Source organism: Gnatocerus cornutus, chromosome 8, assembly GCF_029298725.1.
Source record: "Gnatocerus cornutus isolate USDA-ARS CGAHR chromosome 8, icGnaCorn1.1, whole genome shotgun sequence".
NCBI classification, from domain to species: domain Eukaryota; kingdom Metazoa; phylum Arthropoda; class Insecta; order Coleoptera; family Tenebrionidae; genus Gnatocerus; species Gnatocerus cornutus.
Genome location: NC_142240.1, coordinates 13,918,267 through 13,937,924, shown reverse-complemented (window position 1 = coordinate 13,937,924; position 19,658 = coordinate 13,918,267). Strand labels below are relative to the sequence as shown.

Genomic DNA, 19,658 nt, shown 5'->3' with positions numbered 1-19,658 from the left:
TGCGGAGTTTCGATGCAGTTGAAAAGTCGCGTGAATTAGAGCGATTGGATGAGAGGTCAGGTTAAGTACTGATAAAAATATCCCTGACCCAGTGACGCTCGCAGAAGTGAGAATTTTCACCGGAAAAACCGCACAAATAATTTAATTTATACAGAATTGGTTACTCATGCCTCTTTTAATTTATACTTTCAATCAAGTGATAGCTCAAAGTGACCGCCATGATTAATAGTCAAAATTCGACGGGTCCTATTAGACCTGATTTATATTCTCGTCACTTCATCAACGTTGATTAAAAATGCCCTCTTTAATCCAGCCATAAAACTAGCGACCGTCACTGTTAAAATGGTCAAAATCCATCATACATTTTATGATACCGATAATTTGTTTCCTGCCCACAAAAAGAAGATTTTGTAATACGTCTTGAAAGTCGGGACGCCCACCATTTTGTCGTTTTATAACAAATTAAGTGTGTCGACATTACATGAATTTAACTGAATTGCGTATAAATCAAAACACAGCTTGGCACAGTTTTTTCATGATCGTGAAAATCCTCAGGTTCATTCACTACTAAGATGATTTATGGAGGCAACGGATTTTGAGTATCACTCTGTCAACAAGTCTGTACACACATTTAGAGAAAATGTTTCGAAATTTGTTGGCTTAGTTGACGGTTTGTTATTTTTGAAAGATGACTAAAATAGTATTATTTATATTTGGGCTAACAACGGAGATTCAGTTCAAGGTATAGACAGGTGGAGTTTATAATTATTTGGAATTTTATCCGAACACGCACGTAAATTCGAAAGAATGATTATCAGGTGTATTATTGCTTAATTTTTGGTAATACTTGTTGGTTGTTTATGATGGGTACGTCAAATTAGCACTCAATAAAACCAAGGATTATCACGTTTTTTGACCCATCACCGGACGTTTTAAACATCAAAATAACTACCTTCTTTGTGCGTATGCCCGGTAGCAATTCATTTGAATTTTCCTTTTAATAATAGCAAGAAGCTCCTTGAAATTCAATTTTATGCGACGACTGCGAGAGGATTTTGAATTTTTATTGATGTTGAAGACAACTTCAGATGATTTAGAATGGCTTTACACAACGGCGTTGTGTAACAAAGTAGATTAACCTTATATTTTTTTGGTTATTTAAAATCCAGTTTTGTAATTATTCTGAATTCGAACTTGAATTTTTTGTAAAAGTGTCTGTTAAAGATCATTCTATAATAAGTCGCCTTAAAGGTGACGTTAATTACTTATAATTTACAAATGCAAAGCAAATTCTAAAAAAGGAAGAATTTTTGCGTAATAAACCTATTTGATATTCGTGCAAGAGAGTTTATGATCCTAACCTGCCAAAATTTGTCTTTGATAAAAATATAAAAATAAATTTCTGAAAGACCGAACAAAACGTTATAAAAGGGGGGCGTACTATTTTTAATGTACATCTGAATCATGCCAAGTTATAAAAGCCTAGAGATAACGTAATAGAGAAGCAAGCAAAATTTTTCAATACATATTTTTCTTTAAAAACTGTAATACTGGCAAAGATTTATTATTCTGCACCGGCTTATTAATTATGGCAAATTGCAATATCATAGTTGATTTACTGTGGCAAATTGCCAACTTTTAAGCAAAACACAAGAAACCTAGAAATGCTCACTTTTGAAATGCATCAAAAATTTCAAATAGTTTTTATCTGCAATTTTGATGAATTCTATGGTAACAAAATAATGGGAGATTATTAATTACAATGGGTTTCTTAACTTAATCAGCTATAACTGTGGTAAATATTATTTTTAAACAAAAAGACGAATTTAATAATTTTGGATTGTTTTTGTCAAAATTTGTAATTAAGACAACTTAAATGATATTGTCATAAAATTTTGGGAGATTATTGTCTACTAGTTGCTCATTATCTTGGTCTAATTGCAAAATTTAATTGCAAGATGAATTTTATAAATTTTATTTTGATACACCCCAGAAATTTTATAAATATCTGTAATTCTAATAAGTTCAAATACTTTAAAAGCAACGTAACGGCAATGAATTTTGGAAATGTTCCAACTTTGAATTAACTGGATTATAAATGACACATTTTCGAAATTTTCAAACTTAGAGGATTAATAAAAGACCCTCGACTTACTAGTTCTTATTACCGAATTACAAAATATTAGAGCAGAAGTCAAATTTAAGAAATATTAATTTTGAAGATGAGTCAAAATTTTTGAAAATATTTCATTAAAACCTGCAACTGTGTTGGAATCCATTCCTGGAGAGAAAAAAAATGCAATGATAACATTTTTAATTAAAATCTGTTTTTTTACCAAGTTATTGATTATGCACGTTCAATTCCGATTTCTCCAAAGCCCCAAATTTGTGTTTAAACAAAACTCCGTTAATTTATCCGACCCGACTTCACAATGTTTATAAACGTCTAGACTAAATCTCTTGCATAACTCAGTCTGCATTTTTCGTTTATTGATAATCGCAAGTCGTTGTTTATACTATCCGAGATGGCATCAAACAATAAAACATAAATTTCGGAGCTTGATTAGGTAATATTTCACGTCAAAGTCTACTTAAAATTAACCCCAAGATAGGCAAACTCAATATTGAAATTGAGGGTGAACGTGTTCAGGTGCGAATTTGAAGTCCTCTTCCAGCAATTTATATGCAAGATTAAGAGGGTTATCTGATAGCACCTGGAATTTATGTTTGGCGCGATTTTAAGCGCTACGAATTATTCATCAAGTTGATGTAATCCGAATTTCCAGCTTTCTGTAAATGGTTTCTAATTGAAATGGACGGAGCTAACTAGTCGGTTTATTTAATATTCTATCAAGGTTTTAAAAATAATTGTGTATTAGTGGACGGCTTTTAATAATTCATCAAGTTGAGTCGGCACACCTTCTAGCATCTACGATTGTACAATTATTAAGAGGATTTGCATTTTGATCAATCAATAAATTATTTTAGACATTTATTATTTACAGTGTTTGTTAAAAGGCGTGGAGAGTAAACAGAGCGAAGTGAAAATTTCATTTGGTAATGTATGCAGTATTTTGACTGCAATAAAAGCAGAGGTAATGTCAAGGGTGAATTTATTGCGCTCTACTTATTAATTATAGAGCACCGCTCACGGTTTCCATTAAGTTTTGTGCCTACATGTTTGAATATTTGATAATGGCAATAAAAAGGCCCTATCAGCGAAAGAGTACCTACGTAAATTTGTACAGTCAGAGCACACACGCCCAAATTATGTAATAAAAGTCTTGCTCAATGTTTTCAGATTACGCGGAACAAGAGGCAGAGCAGAACGTAGAAAATTATTATTTTATTGGTTACAACAATCTACATAAATTGAGCATTGTCCCTTTATCTCGTCGATTGTACATACTAAAGGCTTTAACTTTCTCAGGTACAAAGTAAATGTTGAATGAGATATGATTCTTATTTGAAATCTAGGAACTGGGTACCTTCAACTTGAACCGGCCCTGCACACTCCAAAATAAATAATGTGTAGTAAATAAACCTTGAGAAAACTAAAAATGTGGATCGCCGATTTGAAGATAGTGTTGGGTTTTTGTATCTACACGGCACTGGCGTACCATGAATCCAAACAAGACTACATCAAATACAGGGAAAGATTTCTGCCCAAAAGGCCAGTTACGACCACTGAAAGTGCAGTGACTAGTGCGAACGATATTTATTACGAGAGTTTAAAGTTAAGGCATCATTCACGCTTTCCGAATTTAGATCGACTTATGCTCAAGATTGATAACATGCAAAATGGAAAAAAGAAAAATGAGGTACATCCGGTTCATAACAAAGTCCGACATCAGAATTTATACAGGACTACGACGACGACGACGACCACTGATGAAGGACTTTTTGGGGATGACTATGGAGATTCGGAGTATGATGACAATGCTAATGATGAAACGAACGACTACGACGACTGGGTAAGTCTGATAATTGATTTTTTTCGATAGATTTCACGCGGGACTTCGTTAAACAATCATAAATTATTTACCGCTAGACAGTATAAATCATCATTTATTATTCAAATCCAATTGTTTCGTTCATTCATTCACTTGTCAGATTAGTTAATTAATTATGGTGTTGTTTTCGAGTACCCATCGCAGGTAGACCAGACGACTCTCAATTTTTACTAAAAAAAATAAAGACTTAACTGTAATAGAATCTTCCGAGAGTAAAACAAAGAATTTAAATCTTCTTGGCCTTGTTGGTGACAAAGCAATATTGTGTTCATTTGGAGTAAGCCGATTATGAAGAAGCTTATCAAACATTACGGACGTGGAGCGGTTTGAAGTGCTTATTTAGAGGATTCTCCTACCTCAGGATGAAGAATTAATGAAATAATGAGTTGATTAAACCCTGGGGAAATAAATTCGGGTCCACTACTTGAATTTTCAAGATTATTTTATTTTCACTAGTCAAAAATTTTTAGTAAAAATTGTACTGAAGAAGTGAAAAGGTTTTCCTCCATCAAGTCCGGACTCAGAGATAAGTTGTATTGTAAAAAAACATTTACTTTCTTTAGTTTTTCTTGGAAACTTGCTGCATCACGTTATCTATGATTTTTCATTCTGACTTGTCAAATCATTTACTTACCTATTAGTTTCTCCGAGTGGGACAAATATCGAGAGAAAACGGAGAACGATTAGAAAAGAAATTAATTCTGATACTGCTAATCTTTATGGGATGTGGTTTCTAAATAGTTTTAGTGATTTCCGATTTAATTGCTCAAATTGAGGAAATGGTTTGATGCTACTATTGTCGATAAAGCGATTTAGAAACTAATTTAGAAGTTATATGCAAAAAAGTATCAAAAATGTTTTAAAAACTGTTCGATTTCCGAAATTTTCATCAGTAAAAAAATATATTGGCAAAAACTAACCCTCCTGGCGACTGCTATGGTTCGTTAAGAACTCGTTTTATTACCTTGCAAATTATTACGCAAAACTGAAAAAAAATAAAAGTGAAATTTTTTTTTACAAATATCCTGAGTCCTGACCTGACGAAACAAAACACAGCTACAGATTCAGACTAAGGAAGGAGGTAATTCTAGTTTAGAAATGACTTTCTACTTTCCAGTCCAAAATGTGTGAACTTTTGTTTTTTTAATATGTATTTCCGGAATTTCCCCGGATTTTTTTCTTTCCCTTTTTCTTGACTCTATGCATACATATTTGTTTTTATGCGTTTTGGCAGTTTCTACACTCTTGCAGTTGTTTTTGACCTTCGAACTCTGTGTATTCAAGATTTAAAAGCCGTCTCGAAAGTTTTATAAATCGTGAATAAAAAAACAAAATAAAAAAATTCTCTCATTTCTCACAGGTCAAATTGTCCTTTTTCAACCTCCCAATCCAAGTTACGAACTTTCGCAATTTCGAGGCCTAAAAACCACCAAATCGCTACAATATCAACTTCTAAAGATTGAACGTGAATATTTAATTTTTATTTAAAGTTAAATGAAGGCATTCTCTCAAAAAATGTCACAGTTTTCTGCTCCAAAACTTTGGAGACTTTGATTAAATTACTTAAAAAGTAATCAATATTCCATGCTTGCGAAATTTATGTAACTGAGCTTTATCAATCTGTTAAAATGTCGTTTCAGTGCAGGAGATTTCGTCTACGACCGTAACTTGCTGCATGGTCGAGTTAATCCTAACGAAGATTGGTAGATTAGGAATGAGAATTTAAAAGAAACACAAAATATCTTTGATTCCGCAGCCGGTAATGGGCTGACCCCAACGTGTTAACTTTTATTTACCATAAATCAAAAAAGTCGTTTTTATAGATGACGAAAATGATGAGTTTTGACACCAGTGTGAAACTATACGACGTTATAACTCATCGCTTTCGTTTGAAGTCTGGCACTCGGCGAGATGTTGCAACTTTAGACGAGATTTTAAAAATAGGTTTTAATTCAATATTTAAGTGCCCCCTTTCTCAACATGTGCATTTATGTGACAGCGTGTGTGCTTTAATAATAATAACTAATGCTTTTCCAATCAATGAGGATAAACAGTGCAGTTGTTAATATGCGTTTGTAATTATCGCAACAAGAAGATGAGAAAATAACTAATGGCAGATACTTTGTCAGAGGACTTCAAAAGAAATTCATGTTTTGCTATGTCGCCACGGAGATATTTATTTCGAGCGTGGGGATCTATAAACTGTTGTAACCGCAGATTTGGGGCCCCTGTCAAATTTTCAAATAAATATGATGGTGGAAAAGTTGCTTGTGGATTTTTCCGGAACGCGCGGATAATTTCTCGTCGATTTTTCTATTTTCCCTCAAGTTTTCGCAACATGACAACTTTATCGATTCTCCTCAAGACGTGGGCTCATGCTTGCAACTTAATAAAAGTTTACCAACCGCTTAAAAGCCCCCTATAAACTATGTAACAGTGTATCTTAATTCTTGTTATAAAACAGTAAATCCCGGCGGATTATCATCACAGCTTTTCAGAATGATTGATGACGGCCCAGAGCGAACGTCAAAAATTTGTCACTACCATGAAAAATGGTTTCAATTAAACGAGGCAAATTCTTCGCTAACGAGTAGGTCTAATAAACGTCAGGATACAGCTTCTAAATCAAATCCTCATAAAATCAGTTAAATTATCCTTTCCTGCAGCTATTCTCATAACTCAAAAGTCCGTGTTTGTTTTTCCGTGGTTTTGCCTCCGGTTGTCATAGAGTACCGATCGCTTGGCTCCCACAGCTGTTGATGACTTAATTTAAGCTGTTTGTCGGAATTTCCGCGAACCGATAATGTTTACGTGCGTTCGTGGTAAAGAAGGCTTCTCCGGTGGCCAAAGGCTGTAGGTCAAATCCAACACAGATTATGATTATAAATAAAAGTGACCGCGCCAATTTACTTTAATCAGCAGTCTCGTAAATTATTTACGAGCAAGTGTAGATAAATGGTGCGCATCTTAATTTACTATAAATAAAAGTGCATCGTTAAAGAATAGATTCCACCATTCCAGATGCACAGCTACATACAACCACGTCGTTCACGACTGCTGTAATGTAAAAATCCAGCTCGATGTCCAACTGGATGGCTCTCGAGAGCTGTAAATATTAATACGATTACGAAGACTTGAGCCAACTGCTGCTACCGTGCAGCAACCTGAAGCGGACGTCTGCTTTTTTTACTTTATCGTCATGCGATATGAAATTTCGCTTCAGAGCCAGCCAATTTAAAAACGATTTGTTTCATTCTACCAAGCTAATGTAATTAAGATTGATTAAACTTATTGAAAGCTCCGGATGGCGTTGAGCTTAATTGAATTCTATTCTACCGAAATCTCAAAGTTGGAAATTTTGATTGTTATTACTAGAAATGGCGGAAAACTTTGCCGTTATAGAATTGTGTTTGACGAAGTTACAAAGAGAGACCGTAAAAAACATCATTATCTTTCTTATATTGTCCATCAAGGATGACTCGAATTGGTTTTCTGAAAAAGCTTTGTAATCATTACATGTTAAACAATAGCCATTATGTAATTTGTTTAAAAATTAAGAACTCTGACACTGACCCCGACTTTAGACAAATTTGGAGTTCACATAACCGTAACCTGAAAAGTCTTTTTCAATTCCAGGAAGTAAAATTACCTAATTATCGGTTTGTTCGAAATCTTTATTTATAGACTGATGAAAATTACGAAATACAATAAACATTTCGGTTATTTTGAACGAAAACGATAACCCTAAACTGTAGTTTTTTGTACTCTACAAGGACATCAATGTTTCATTCATGTCAGAAATTGCTTGCCTTCACCGTTCATCTCAAAATAATTTATTCATGAAAAGTGTGAACTAGTGAAAGTTGCGTTTTCGAAGAAAATTGGAGGAAGGTATGCTTAAACACGTTTCTACGTTGATAAAATGACGAAGAACCGTAAGAGCAAAGGTGAAGTTTAAATTTCGTTTTCTGATTGGAAGAAGAAAACTTTCATAGAGTTATCATAGGAAGATACGTATTCAGTTTTGGGGATTTTGATTTGCTTACTTAATGGAATTTTCGAAGCTCCATTATTAGTATTCGCATTTATTTTATGCAGAATTTCACGCAGAATCCAAAACTGCAATTTTTTCTATACGTCAAGAAATAATTGAATTAGAAGCGATTGAATTTTCGGAGAGTAAATTTTAAGTTCCCAAACTTTTGGAGATCCAATGTCCGGAACTACGACAAATAGAAAGATGAGGTTTGCGCCACAAAATCACATTTGCCTCTAAAAAATTCCTTAAAAATCACCCCAAAAAAACTGAAAATTGGTCAAGATCTCGTTTATTTGTGAAGCAAAATAAAGTTATTGGTGCTCATTTAACGCAGAATTTCACCTAGAATCCAAAAACATACGATTTTTTTAAGTCTTTCCCATAATTTTTCTCGTACTCTTGCTCCTTAGAAACCGTTTTCAGATATCCAAAATTCAACGATCGATTTTTTTGTGAAAAATTCCAATTTAAAAGATGAAAAATTTTAATTTTGTTTTTTGACCACCACTCGTAAACTATTTGACCTACCGATCTGAGATTTGGCCAATTGATAGGTCTCGAGCTGCTCTTTCTATTGATGTATAAGTCAAAGGTATTAAACGTGGTTTTCGCTCAAAAAAAGCTCCTTTCAAATTACCCCAAAAAGAATCTCTAAAAAATTAATTCGGTCAATATCGTGTTTATTTCTGAGGCAAACTCAAGTTACTGGTTCTTATTTAACACAGAATTTCGCGCTGAATACAAAACTGCGCTAATTTTTCACGTACGTCAACAAATAACTGAATTAGATTAATTTTTCTTATCACAAATTTACGGGGGCTAATTTATTTGTAATAAACTGATAAGGTGGGGTTGGATCGCGTATGATTTATTCGTTCAGTTTGGAAAAATTCTTATTGCAAAAATTATCTACTACCCACTCTCTGTCTAGTTCTATGATCAAATTGTGATATTTTATAAAAAACATAATAATACGAAGTTTTAATCCAAATACGCGTTCTAAATGTTCATTCGAAAATGTAATTTCGCGATAATCAAACCATTTCCAACCACATACGTTTCTTTGTAAAACCTCTGTGTTGCAGCGCAAATCTAAAATCAATAAAACACAGTCTTCATTACGTGCTCGTTAATTAAAATTAATCATAATTCCGAGAAGAGCATTAGTTATACCTCCTGTAAATTCCCTGTTTACGAAATAATGTAGGTTGAGATACTTGAGATTGCTAACAATGAATCCACCGCAATGCGGTTTTTAGAAAGCACATCCCGCTCTATAATGGAATTAAAATTGGAAAGGCATAGAAAGAAGAATACACCGCCCACGGCCAAAAAAAGAAAATCTAGAAAGGTGCATTATGGAGCAATGAGACATTTACCGCGAGGTTGTTTTATTGGATCTCAAACTTTACTGTCCATTTCAATCTAATGACTTGGGTAATTACTTCTAGTCAATTAGATATCGATCTAATTCATGCAAATTATAGTTTGAGAGCGTTGATTTTTATAGAAGTGGTCGAAAATAAGACCACATTTAAAGGAGTTGTTTCAATGCTCTCTAGCGAAATTAGCGGTTTCATGTCGGAAATATTTACGAGATTATCTAGAAACATGTAAGTCTTCTTGAGTTATTGCCAAGAATAATTAATTGTAGTCAAGGGAAATTGATTGCGACAACCTACCCACCTGAAGAATTGCTTGTTAAATGTCACGGGAGCGGATTAGAAGATGGACCCGCATTGGCATGGAGAAAATATACGAGGTTGTAGAATTTATAGTTTTATGTGGCTGTCGCAAGTGAGGGCTTCCTTGAAGGATTTCTACATAAAAATAAGTAATAACTGCAACAAGAAATAATTCGTCAAAGGTTAAGCTAACCAGACTAAAACAGTATTGACCCATGTTACACAACGTATGTAAAATGCAATGAAAAGCAAATAAATCCGCTTTCCGCAATATTGACATTCTTCTTTCTTTTCAGTGCTTGTATTCAAAATTAAACACTCTATTTTCTCATTTTGGGAAGTTCTATATTTATCCAGACGATTTTGCAATTTCACCGGTACCGGATTTATTTAGTCTGCGATCATTAAATTATTAAAAGCTGTCGCTCTCTCGGTATTCCGCTAATTTTATAACAGTCTAATGCATTAGCAAGCCGCAAAAATAGCCCGAGTGTTCTATATATCTCAGAACGATATTTACGGAAACCTCACCTAATATACCAAATTTTAGTACCCATAAATCTATGAGTTTATCTGGACCTTTTTAACCCGACCGATAACATGAGTTTCGCATGTTAAGTGTACTTTCCAGGAAGTGTTTAATTTCATTAATCACAGTATTAACAGTGTCCACAGTGAAACTATACTTACGGGTTAAATTACTCGAGAGACGTATGTAAATTTTAATTGCTGTTTGTGAAGCTCTAATTTAAATACGAGAAATTGCTAAAATTAGCTGGGGTATTCATAGTTGCGTCAAATACTGTAATTTTCTGACACTGATTAAATTCCCTTTTACTTTTATTGTCATAATTGCAAGCAATTTAGTTACTTCATCGAAGAAAGTTGTCATTATCCCAACATAATAGCGCTTATAAAAAACGTTCTTCAAATAAACGCCCCCATGCAATATTTTTCGCTGATTTATGAGGTTCGATTGTTGTAAATTTTCGTTCCGGCATTTCTATTTGTGTTTATAAATAAACAGACCGTACGCTGTTGGAAAAACTCATAAAAAATTGTACAAAATGTGAAAGCATTACCCGGAAAAATGGACGATCTATTTCCGATTGTGCTTCTTTTTTTTTCACGTCGCTTCGTATTTTGCTTTGGGTTCTTCTTGATTTAAGGTTCATTATGTCTCACATTTTTTCTTGTTAGAAAGATTAATTGTATGGGAGTTTAATTACAGTCTGCAGCGTTATGTTGAGAATAAAAGGTCGGGAATTTCGATTTTTAATGCACGGTGTATTTAGTCAGTATCTTAACGTTTATTGGTATAATAATGACTCTAGGGTCAGTTATCTTGGCATGCCAGATGTTTAATACTAATAGTACATTACAATAAAAAATCAAGCGATGCGCTAATGTGAATACTATCTGTGCAATAAAACGAAGTACCATGCCTGGACTTCTAAGAAAATTCCTTCTGACCTACAAATTTCTTATTTCTCACCTCGTACTAATACCTATTAATTACAGGTAAATTATACGTAATCATGCTCATAAGCAATATAATCATCCAAGCGCAACTCAAGTGAACAACTGTACTTTTAAATTAACATTAATTTAAGTGATTATTGTAATAAACGAAAGGCCATTTGCACTTTGGCACGTACTAAACGCACTATTTTTTATGTTTATTCTTGTCCTATTTTACAAGACTCTCTTTTATAGTTTGTTACAAACAGTTCCATCCATAAAAGGACATGCAATGCGTCGTAAATTACTTTTATTTTATATTTACAGAACATTTTTACGTTTAAAAGTAATGATTAATAGGTTGGTCGATGCAGTAAATAATTATTGAGGTAATAGAAACTGTTTTTTCTTTTTTGGGAATTCAGCTTCTGTAAATAACAACTGTTATTATTGATGGGAATTTTTAATGAACACTGCTGTGGTAAATGAATATCGAAAATGGACCCGTTTCAAACCAATATTGGTTTTAATGCTTATTTTTATCAGGATTTTCGCAGTTTGCACGCATTTTCCGATTATGAACAACGAAATTCGGTCCACTCATTAAAACATGGTTTGAGCTTTAACCAACTATTTCACTTTTGTAGTAAAATCTAGATCAGAATTTTCATAAAATGCAGTAATGTAGAAACTCTATCAATCAATCAAATAACGATTACGTTTTAAATAGAGTGGAACTAAGTATTTAATCGATATAGTTTGTAAGGAAGTTTGCCCTTTACTTTCAAAAATATCAAAAGCGAGTAATGTTAAAGTCCCCAATCTTTTATTTCATTTGCTTGTTGGGACAATTGAAATAAATTATTAGTTCAATTGAAATGGAAATTTAGAAATGATAGTTTTTCCGAGAATATCGAAAGTTCAGAAGTTATAAAAAGTCAATCAATATTCTTGTGATTGATAAGTATAATTGCTTCAAAATTGAAGTCATTAAAATTTATTACTAAAACATTTTGGAAAAGAACTCTTTCGCATCATTTCCATGTTTCTTATCACAATAAGAGTAGTTTCTAACTCTAGAGAGTTCGATAACACTGAATTTAATCCGAATGAATCGCAATAATTTTGATAAAATATTAAAATAAGGCAAAACATTAACAAATAGAATTAATTAGGCAAATTGAATAAAATTTGGGGTCTGATCTATTTATAGGATTCAAATGTGTATAATTCTGAATTAAATTTAAGCCGCGGCACAATAGAATAAACAAATTAATTAATAAAACACAAACACAAATAGACCAAATAAAGTAATACAGTTTTTATTCATAAATCGTGCACACAAAACTAAATTTTAATGAATGAATAAATCGGTCTACACTGGACAAAATATCAGAAATTCAACCTATGTAAAAAGGACTAAACAGCACTAAATCTGAATAAAATTTATCGAAGCGACATAAAATCAATTTTTTACTATTTTAATCTGAAATGAATGTCTGCTGGAACGAACTGAATAATCTGAAGTTCATTTGAAAAGTCTCAAATTAGAACCGAGCCACATAAAAAAAAACAACAAAACCACCATTTGAGGTTTGATTTTACCAAATGATTTTTACTTTAATTTCATTGATTCTAAAATATGGAAAGCTGATAATAGGCTAATAACCATTTCCATTAATTTTCATCTAAAATATACGACAAATCCAGTCAATTTATAAATTTAACTGAAACTCGCTATTTATTTACGTGATGGCATTTCCATGTCCCTCTGCACAGCAGCTAAATCTAGAATAGAACATTCATTAAAGTTGAATCGCAAATAAATTATCACAGCAGGAAATCTAGCTTATTTTTCATTAAAAGCTCTAAATTATTTAAATTGCGACTTTGTGCACTGATTTCGTAATTTACCTAAAAGCAGCAGTGAATGTCGCTGATTAAAGCGGCATTTTTCCACCAGTTTCCCAATTCCCATTTTTTGTTATTTAATATAAAATTCCAGCGCTACAATTGTGCAATCAAATTAGAGGCTAATCTTGATGAACAACTTTCATTGTGACCGGTCCTGAAAAATGACTAGGTCAAACGATGAAAATTTGTAAACGTTCAGTAACAATGTTCTCACGTTTCAGTGGGCATAAAAATATGACCCAAAAATAAAAACATTGCGTAAGTTGGAGTTTCGTGTATGAAAATTGGTTGGTTCGCCGGTGGCGCCAATTGAAAGAAAATTGAAATTCTAGTATCAAGGATGTTGTAAGATGCAGCAGCAGTCAATAACAAGTGATAAACATTGCGAAATTGACCCGTGTTATGTCCTTTCTTGGTGAAAGTCTCTAATTACTGTAAGTAAAGTACAGATTCAATTTGAAGTGCATGAAATACAAGTGTTCACATATGCGCACGTTATCATAACGTATCTTGTTTATTTGTGGATTCCTCTGGAGATAAAATAAACCAAGCACATGTTACTTCCTTATTTTTTCCGTTCATTCACTTCACGCACTTGCACCGATTTTTCGTGTAACTAAGTCGAAAACTAAGGAATGCGTTTATTAGCGGAAAACATGTTTCAGTGGGCGTTTATATTTATATTTGACACGTTAACAATGCGGTCAACATTTTCCTCTTCAATCATCGTCGATGACTGTAATTATTGAGATATTGTAGGTGCTTGCGTAAGGAAGTCACTCTCTTTTACACCTCCAGGCAACTTTGAAAAATTGGGAAGGTGCAGTATGTTTGTTAGGAACATCAATTTTAGTCAAGTCATTTAAATTAGTTTCCATTGTTGAATTGTCCAGTAGCAGAGTTCTTCTAAGAATGGACTGTTTTGATATCATAAAAGCGGAGATAATCTTCAATGAAATACAACAAAATAAAAAATTAACCGGTCCTGGTTACTTGTTATGCATCGGGCGCCTGGAAACGTAAAAAAGGAAACATGGGAAGAAACAGGACTGTGGTTTTTGCGGCGTAGTTTTACGTCTTAATTTGTCGGTTTAGCAACGATGGAAATGAATTGTAATGCGTGTAATTTTGTAATAAAATTATAGATTTTATAGGCAAGTAATTGACGTAATTGTCGGTTGGCAGATTTATAGAAAGGAAAGTTGATTCTAAAACCTCGGGATTTTTTAGGATGTCAACAATGAGCGTCTTTGAAATGATAATCAAGGTAATGTTAATTTTGTAATCTGGCAATATTCAACTATTTTTAGTACGTACAGAGTACAGACGCGGATTCTCTACGAAATTCCTCAAATTCCCGAAATTCGTTCCTAGGGATCCTGAAGGTCCTTTTTCATATGCTTCAGATTTTTTGATCCGTCTGAATGTTCTCTGCAGTCTTCAGACAGCTCTGCGGTAATGTAAATTTGAATATTTTGTTCTACATTTCTACTAAAAAATTTTAATTCAAACAACGACAACGCGATGGTAAATAAAAAATATCACTGATAATACGAAAATGTCACTAAGTCCCATTTATTACATTTGTCGTCACTTCTTATTTATTGGAATCAAAGGAATAAGGTCAATAAATTATCACTACATGAAGCTGATGGAAGGTCTCAATTCTTCACTTCACGTCATCTTACATTATTTATTTACCTCCACATGTGTTTCCCTTCTAAAAATGTATTCATTAGCATTTCTGCACCATAATAATTCATTGCATAATCCTTAAACTGCACCCACATGTTGCATATGCATGTATAACAGTAACACACCTAAACCTATCAATTTTCCTCGACTGAAAAATCCAGCATAAAAACAATACGATTCTTGTGGTGATTTTACGGTGATGATAAGTCGCGTAGGTCGTTCTTGAGTTAAAGATGAGAGTAAGCCGACGTCAGACCGCCCTTCTTTCACCACGCACGCCTCATAAATCCGCTAATGATGGCAATTACACCCTGACAAAACGAACACATTGTCAAGAAATCTCGACATTCCTTGTCCGTTCCAGCGGCACGCAAAACGCCCTTTCATTTGCGAGAGAAATTCTCGGGTAGACCAAGAAACATGTCGGAATGAGAGAAATCTCGGATGAAGAAGAGCGGAGGATGGTTTTTTGGAGTTATTAAGACGATTCTTCACGCTGCTTTTTCGTGTTTATTACTTTTCTTGTTCTTTAGAACAAATCAAGTTTAACCTTTAATAATTAATTTGCTACCACATCTTGTCCATCAACGCCAGAGCCGGTTCGTAGCAATAATACACATTAGGAATAGCTAAGGGCAACTGTCTGAAGAAACATTATTACCGTCATTATAAGACCACCGGGGTTATAAAAACTCACGGTATTAAAACTGGATCTAATACTTTTCTTGTGGTTGTGGAGATTATTTTCGGTTATTTTTCGGGTGTCGGAACTGCGGACTGGAAATACTAATGAAAAGAGATTTTTTCCAGTAATTATACAACGGAACTGGGGGCGAGATTTCGCGAAAACAAATAAATGCCAACGAACCGAAGAGTTATTGTTATGTAGATTTGTCACGGAGGAAAGAAAATTTTGGCGGAAATTGCTTTGGCTTTGTCTATTGAGGAAAAAACGGGAGGCTGGGGCGGGTTGCCAGGGTGGCCTTTTGTTTTTTGTTTCATTGGAAAAGTTACCTTAAATTAAATAGAATGTGTTCTGAAAAGATGACAGTAAAATATTTATTCAGATTTTAATTAGAAAGTATATTTTATAAAAAAAAATATTCGCGATTGAATTTTACCAGTTGCCTAGATAGTTAAAAGATGAGCAATCCTGAAAAACGCCAGAGGAACTCACGCTGAACAAAAGAATCTGAGAATTAAAAATCAGTTTAAAAACTAAAGATCTTGAAGAAGCTAAGACAATCTGAAAAATCTCAAAAACTAAAAAAGCTGAAGCAACAAAAACCACTGAAATTAAAAAATCTCTCTAAAGAATCTTGTTGAAAAGTTGAAGAATCTTAGTCAAAAACCTAAAGAACTAATGTAACTTAAAAACCTCAAGGATCCTAAGAATAAAAAATAAAAATCGCAAGGATTAGAAGAAAGAAACTTGAAATGTCTACGGATTTCCAGGATCTGAAGCATTTCTAAAATTTGAGTCTTTCGCTCTACAATTTTGCAATTTAGTAGAGTTAATAAACTGTTCATAAAGAGTAACTTCCCCAAATTTCGTAGGCGTACTATAAAAATTATGAAAATTACGAATTTTAGCTGAAGACGTTGGCAGTTTTTGTTCGGTTTCTAAAATTATAATCCCTAAAATTTGAGTTTTCCGCTCCACAATTTTGCAATTTAGCAGTGTCAATAAACTATTCAAAAAAAGTAACTTCCTCAAATTTCGTATCTGTAGCACTAACAATATGAAAATGTACGAATTTTTTCTTAAGATGTTGGCAATTTTGGCTTGTTCTTGAAAATAAGAATTTCTAAAATTTATGTCTTTTGCTCTAAAATTTTGCAACTTGCTAAAGTTAATAAACTATTCAAAAATAGTAACTTCCCCAAATTTCGTATCTGTACCACAAAAATTATGAAAACTACGAATCTTAGCTGAAGACGTTGGCAGTTTTTGTTCGGTTTAAAAAATAAAAAATTCTAAAATTTGAGTTTTCCGCTCCACAATTTTGCAATTTGGCAGAGTCAATAAACTATTCAAAAAACGTAACTTCTCCAAATTTCGTAGCTGTAGCACAAAAATTATGAAAATTACGAATATCAGCTAAAGACGTTGGCAATTTTTGCTTCGTATTAAAAATAAAAATTTTAAAATTTCAGGCTTCCGCTCTACAATTGTAATTTGGCAGAGTTAATAAACTATTAAAAAAGAGTAACTTCCCTAAATTTCGTAGCTGTAGCACACAAATTATGAAAATTAAGAATTTTAGCTAGACACTGGCAATTTTTGCTTGGTCTTAATAACAAAAATTTCTAAAATTTGAGTCTACCGCTCTACAATTTTGTAGTTTAGCAGAATAAATAAACTATTCAAAAAGACTCACTTCCCCAAATTTTGTAGCCTTCGTATATGAAAGTGATAAAACTGAATGTTCTTTAATAATTTACGTTATCATTTTTGATTATCCAATTCCCTTCCCCAACTCAAATGTTGTAATTAATTTCTCTAAGTACGCCCTAAGGATAAAAATTTCGTCATCTCGCCCCCCTTCTCTTATTAACAATAATTTTTCATTTTACGTCGCAAAAATCCACTAACGAGCTTTCACAAGCTGTAAAATCAGCAACAAAGTGACATTTGTTAAACGAATGTTGTCGCAACGAGGTTCATGCTATTATGCATTTACTAATTAGATAACGTCCTTTCGACAGTTATCTACGACCTGAGTAGTTTCGATTAGACTCCTGTCATTTTGAATAATTTGGCTCAGCGGGAGCAAACGGACGAAAAATGTAACAAAAGTCGTAACTGAAATAGAATAACAAAGCACATTTAAAATTTTCATCGCTTTATGCGACGTCGTTTCCGTTTTGAATATTCAAGAGGGTGGAACAACGCCTTGTGCGCCAAGAGACAATGTTTAAAAGGCAATTTGAAAATAGAACAAATTAGCCTAAAGCAATTTACAGTTCGTAGAGGCATGGAAATTTGACTAAACGTTTGTGGATTTTCACACCGTAAACAGGATAGTGCGCCGCTGTGCAATGAAACGCAATTATTGTTTGGTATTTTTACTCCAAGCTAATGAGCTTTTAAGTTAGTGAAGTCTTGATTATCGCCGTTAGCCGGTCGTAACAATCAATCAAGATTTTCATGATTATCCATGTCACTACATTGTTTACGTTTGCGGATTACGTGACGTTTCCGACACGTTTACTCCGTGAATTCCTCTCGATCTTCGCAGATGGACAATGAGCTAAAACTGGTTGTATTTGCGAGCGGAGTTTTATCGAATTCTCCGGAACCAGAGAAGAGGTCTTGTTCTTGCAACGAGTCATTAAGAGCCAACACAGACAGCTTGGGACGCACTTGCGTGACATGAATGGAGTTTTTAAATGCGGTTAATCGTATCGGATTTGTTGGAGGCAGTTTTTCTCACAAGAATCCAGGTGTTTGGTGGCTGTGCCGGAGATTCTTGTTTGTGGGATTGAATATTGCGGCGGCGATTGTGGCTTACATTGCAGATGGAATAAACTGGGAGTAAATGGGATCTCTTGTACAAAAGACACTTGCCGGAAGCGCTCGGTTTTCAGAGCCTTTGTTTTCAAATCGTTCCAATTTATTCCACAGTAAATTAATTACATTCAATAATTTCATTGAATTAATTTTGCCCGATGCCAAAACAAAACGTATGCAGTTTATACAAAATTAACTCTATAAGTGGTTTCAATGTGATCACTGCGCCGGCTTTTATTCAATAAATTTTAATTTGGGAGAGAGTTGACTGAATTCTCTCAATTTCAGTGGAAGTGCACTTGAAATTCTAATTCAACTTTGGAATCAAATAAAATTTCAATATGAAAAGTGACACTTGTAAGAATTTAATATATGAAACTCGGAACTATTTGCCGACATTTCAAAGGATTTTTCTACTGAAATTGAATAGATCATATTTCTTTTGATGAATAGTTATGCAGCGACGCAATTTACATTACCGGTGTGAGAATAAATCTCTTTCAAGTGAAATGAAAAACATTAAACTCTTTCAACGTTGTTTTGGTTGCGAGCTCAAATCGTCCAACAATAGAAAGCCCATCTTCGCTGATTCATTCTCATACAGCCACGATCAGATAAATTCATCAGTTTGATACAATAAAACACAATAACCCTAGGGCGTATCCGAAAAATAGTATCCACAAATTTTTGTAATCTTTGTCTCTTCCCTTGTTTCGTTTTGTACTAAACCATTCGATGAGAGATAGACCCGGAAACACGAGTTAAATGTAAATCAAATTATTATTTAAAGCACGCAAGCTTTTAATTTAAACGGAAAACACGGTTTCACACGTTTATTAGAACTCGGAAAAAGTGGGATTACTGCAAGTTGGACGCCTTCGGAATATCACCTGCAAGTTGATCGCCTCGGGTGTTGTTGCATATTAAAACGGTTGTTTTCATACATAAATATGCAGGCTATACTTGTTGGTCGCTGGAAGAATCCCTCAGTAGTTTTTCTTGAATGTCTTTCGTTCGTATTTAGACTACCCTCGTTTTTTAACAGTGAAATTACACGGCTCCCAGCTAGTTTACAACTTTACTTGAACTTATTTCAAGTTTATGGTCTTACTAAACTATGGGTGAACTTTTAAGCTTTAGACCTCGAGGTCATGTAGACCCTGTCAAGGTGGAATACCTTAAATCGTTCAATATTCTCCGATGAATTAATTAGAATGATGTAAGCATCTAGGAATTGAACAATAAACGAGTGTTAAAAGGTTATTTTTAGCAGCCTTTCACAACGATGTGCATAATTTGAACTCTAATAAATCATTCTTGATTCAGACAGACAAAGA

The 19,658-nt window shown here is 33.7% G+C and overlaps 1 protein-coding gene across 1 annotated transcript in view; it reads left to right on the top strand.

The window, feature by feature from the left end:
* Positions 1 to 19,658, top strand: part of LOC148170096 (uncharacterized) — a 32,712-nt gene that overhangs the window by 467 nt on the left and 12,587 nt on the right. Inside the window, exon 2 of the mRNA XM_088042860.1 lies at positions 3,478 to 3,974. Within this exon, the coding sequence (XP_087898986.1) occupies positions 3,561 to 3,974 (414 nt within the window). The 5' untranslated portion in view covers positions 3,478 to 3,560. The remainder of the gene's footprint in view (positions 1 to 3,477; positions 3,975 to 19,658) is intronic.